At 43.5% G+C, this 3,972-nt stretch overlaps 1 protein-coding gene across 2 annotated transcripts in view; it reads left to right on the top strand.

The window, feature by feature from the left end:
- The window catches only part of tgfbi (transforming growth factor, beta-induced), a 30,337-nt gene that overhangs the window by 3,145 nt on the left and 23,220 nt on the right, over positions 1–3,972 (top strand). For both annotated transcript variants that reach the window (XM_008302649.1, XM_008302648.1), the window contains exon 2: positions 285–383. In XM_008302649.1, the coding sequence (XP_008300871.1) occupies positions 285–383 (99 nt within the window). The remainder of the gene's footprint in view (positions 1–284; positions 384–3,972) is intronic.

Raw genomic sequence — 3,972 nt, 5'->3', positions numbered from 1 at the left:
CTGGCTGCAGTTCAACCTGAAGCTCTCTCTGAAATCTGGATCTTTCAAGCTTTTAAGGATGAAGCTTTGAGACGCTTGATGTTTTCTGTTCCTTTGACACAGCAGCAGGAGGCTCCAGATGTAGAACGTCACATTCAGGATGACGGCTTTTACTGCTTTAAGCCGACTGGTTGAAACTTGTAAATAAACAAGGACACGCGGAGCGCTGAGGACTTCAGACAGTGTGTGTGTTAAAGTTCTGCTCCTGAAACCTTCCTGACTTGGTCCTCTCTGCTTTCTTTCAGGCCAAACGTTTGTGCCATGCAGCAGATTAAAGGCACTGACAAGAAATACTTCACCAACTGCAAACAGTGGTACCATCGCAAGATCTGCAGCCAGCCCACGTGAGTCAAACCAGCTGTGTGCACGTCAGGGTTCAGGATGTCACCTGCAAAACCGCCTGACAAACTTCTCTAGTTCCTGCAACGTGTTCTGTGCTGCTGCTGTAGATTCTGAAGCTGTGTTTGTTTCTGGATTTCTACTCGACTCTTTCAGTTTGACTTTGGAGGAATGTCCCTCTCCAGAGGTGTCCTCACTTCTTATGTAATCTCAGAGTGTCAGTTTACGTCTGAGTCCCCAGTCGAGCTGCAGGGTTCATTTAAAGGACACGTGCAAAGTTTTCGTTGGACTTGTCTCCTGTTTTATTTCTACTGAGGCTGCTCAGTGTCACTTCACAGGCACAGTTCAGAAATGAGTCGCTGCAAAGTCTCACATTCTGTTCAGGGTTTGCTTTTTGATTTTGGAATTGGAAACCCAGATATGTAAAATATGTTGACTGAATCTAGAGAACTTCATGTTTTTACACCTGGAAGATGTATTTTCACTTGAGAAGGCATTTTATGGGTTCAGTATCTACAAAGTTTCTGTAAGTGTATATATATACATATGTGTGTGTGTGTGTGTAGGTGTGTGTGTGTGTGTGTGTGTGATATATACGCAGTCGTCCTCAGATGTATTCATAGCCTCCCATTAAAGAAGAAAAACAGCAGCTGTCACTGAAACAAGTGGAAATTGAGAAAAGTAATAATAAATAAAAACTGAATGAAAGTCATGACGTTGCTTTGAATTGTGGTTCAACAGAAATATGTATAAAAATAAAAAACAAGCCTGATGGGACCCGTACACTAATATTCTGTTGAACAACCCTTTGAGCCAATCACTGTAACCAGGTGTGTTCTGTAACTCTCACCTGTTGACTGCTCATCAGCAAAGTGCTCTCATTTCTCTGGGACAGTATTTTATTTTATTTTTTAAAAATTATTCTTTTCAACCACAAATCAAAATCAGTGTCTTATATCATTGAATTATAATTTAGCAATTTTTTGTTTATTATTACTTTTTTCAGTTTCTAGTTATTTGAGTGACTGTTGTGGATTTTGCCTTTTCTTTAATCAAAGGGGATGAATAGATCTGTGTATATATAGTGCTGGTCAGGACCAGCAAGGCCTTCTCTGCTGGCCTAAACTCCTCAGAACCACTGACTTACGCTGTAAAATGTTCCCATTCCTCTTTTTGTTTTATTCCCATCAGTCTGTTCTCTTCATTCATCGTGTCTCTGGACTGTGCTGCTTCCAGCAGCATCTATTTATGCCAGAGCTCTTATCCAATCAGATTTTAGCTGTCATGTGTTGCCGGGGTCACAGAAATCTGCCCTGAGGCCTTCAGGATCAACAGTGCAGGCGTCTTTAGCTTAAAATGAAACTGTTGCTTTAACCAATCAGATTGAGAGTTGGTGGTCTGTATGCTGTGAATCTTAAGATAAATCTGAACCTGAACCCTAACATGAACCTGAACCTTAATATGAACCTCTACCTCAAGCTGACCCTGAACTTAAACCCTGGATTGAACATGAACCTGAATCTGAACTGACACAGACTCTTAATATGAATGTTATCCTGAACCTGAACTAAAACCTGAATCCAAATCTGAAATCTAACTTGAATCTGAATTTGAATATGAACCCGACCCAGAGCCTGAATCTTAATATGAAATCTGAACCTGAACCTGTGCCTGAGCTTGAACATTAGTCTGAAACTGAACTTGAACCTGGACCTGAATCTGAGCCAATGTGCCTCTTGGTCATCCCCCTCCAGGTCCAAACACAATGCTGTCAGTACTATGGCTTCAGTGCTGCTCGGCTCTGCTTCCAGCCTGCAGCATGAGTCGTGCAGAGCAGCTGCTTCATGAACACTGTGAGTTTTCTCAGCCTCTTCGGCAGCAAACCGCTGCTCTCACAAACCTAATAATCAGCAGAAATCCTCCGGTCGGCTTCAGGGCTGCATTCGGTTTGTCTGAGCTGATGGCTGGAAACAGGATTTCTGGCCGTTTGAAACGAGCAGCAGAGGAAACGTGCTGCTAAATCCCCAAATCCTCCCAAAGTCTTTAGATCAGCACATTCTTGAGCTGCACACAGCTGGCTGCAGGACGTCCCCGCAGAGCTGTGAACATGACGGATGGAGATTTAAGGGACACACGGCTTGTTTTTCATTCAGAAGCTGCAGAGGAGAAAGCGCTAAGCGGCTCAGTATGTCTCTAGACTTCAGACTCTGTAGCATGTTTGTGTATGTGCCCCGTGGATCAGCTCCCTCCAGCTCCAAACATCCGGAGGATTTCCGCTGATCATGAGGTGAAAGATGGCTCACCAGGCTGCATTTCTTCTATTGATCCACCATGATACGTGTTCCTCCGAGCAGGCATGTCGTGTGTCTTGGTTTCTGGTCTTTTGTCGTACTTTTCTGTGTTGTGACTCTTTGCGGTGATCATTTTAACAGACATGTAGAATAAACTGATTTTGATCAAATCCAATGATCTTAAGCTCAGAGCTGAATAACTGTCCAGTGGAGGACCATCTGACGTTTAAGATCTGCTTGGTTCTTTCTGTTTTTACAGCGTGCGGAGGATAAATGAGTGGTTTTAAAGCTGCTGGAGCGTTTTGGGGTTAAAACGTGCTGCTGGGTGTGAGTGCACTGACTGAACTAAAGGCTCTGTGACACTTTTATTGCTGGTGGAACAAACCTTCGGCTCAGAGTTGGATTTAACCGTATCATGTGACTGCCGGAGCTCCCGCAGAGCCTCAGAGTTTCTGTCGTGGATCAGTTAACCGAACGAACTGACCGTTGGTTCAGTTTCCATGGAAACAGCTGCCTCAGCATTTCAAATGACAGCATGATTCATCTGTTCCTCATTTTCTACGTTTCCTCTCCGTTGCCTTAAACATTCTATCATCTGCTTTTAGTTTCTGTCCTCTCATTCCCTCTTCCTTTTCTGCTTCGCCCTCCAGTCTCATCGTATTTAGTCACAGTTTGAAGCAGGAAAACTTTATGAAAATTAATAAACAAATAAAAAAAAAACCTTCCACAATCCTGCTCTCTTCAGGGGCTTGTTGGCTTTTCCTGAAAGAGTTATTGATCTTCATGGAGACAGGGCATGGAAACACCTTTTCTGAATAAAGTGGTGAACACTGAAGTCACATGACTAATCAGCTGTCTGTGACATCATCAAACATGGCCGACAGCAGCTGAAAGACTGACTGGAAGCTATTCCTGAACACCTCGCCAAGTTTGTTTCTTGTTGTTTGAGTTTTTACGAGTTGGGAAACAGCTGGTTTTGTTACCTTCTTCTCTTCTACTCTGTTTATTCCACCTAATGTAGCCTACAGCGCCACCTTCTGACTGCAACACCAGTTTACTCTCTTCAAGGCTGTGAAACTCAGAATAATTCACATTTTTATTAATATTATTTGTGACAGTTAAGAAATTCACTTCAGATACACTTCCCAGTGACAATGTCTTATTGTGGTGGTCTTTGTGTCCCTGTGGGTCTCTGCTGGCCTCTCTGGACGTGGACATTCCAGTCTTGGTGTCTCTGTGGACCAGGCTGAGGAGGTTGGAGGTCGGCAGAAGGAGGACTCATCTGTGTTCCTCCTCCAGTCAG

This window comes from Stegastes partitus, unplaced genomic scaffold (assembly GCF_000690725.1).
Source record: "Stegastes partitus isolate 25-593 unplaced genomic scaffold, Stegastes_partitus-1.0.2 Scaffold1851, whole genome shotgun sequence".
Taxonomy (NCBI): domain Eukaryota; kingdom Metazoa; phylum Chordata; class Actinopteri; family Pomacentridae; genus Stegastes; species Stegastes partitus.
The sequence above is the reverse complement of the archived record's forward strand: the minus strand, read 5'-3'. Positions and strand labels throughout refer to the sequence as shown.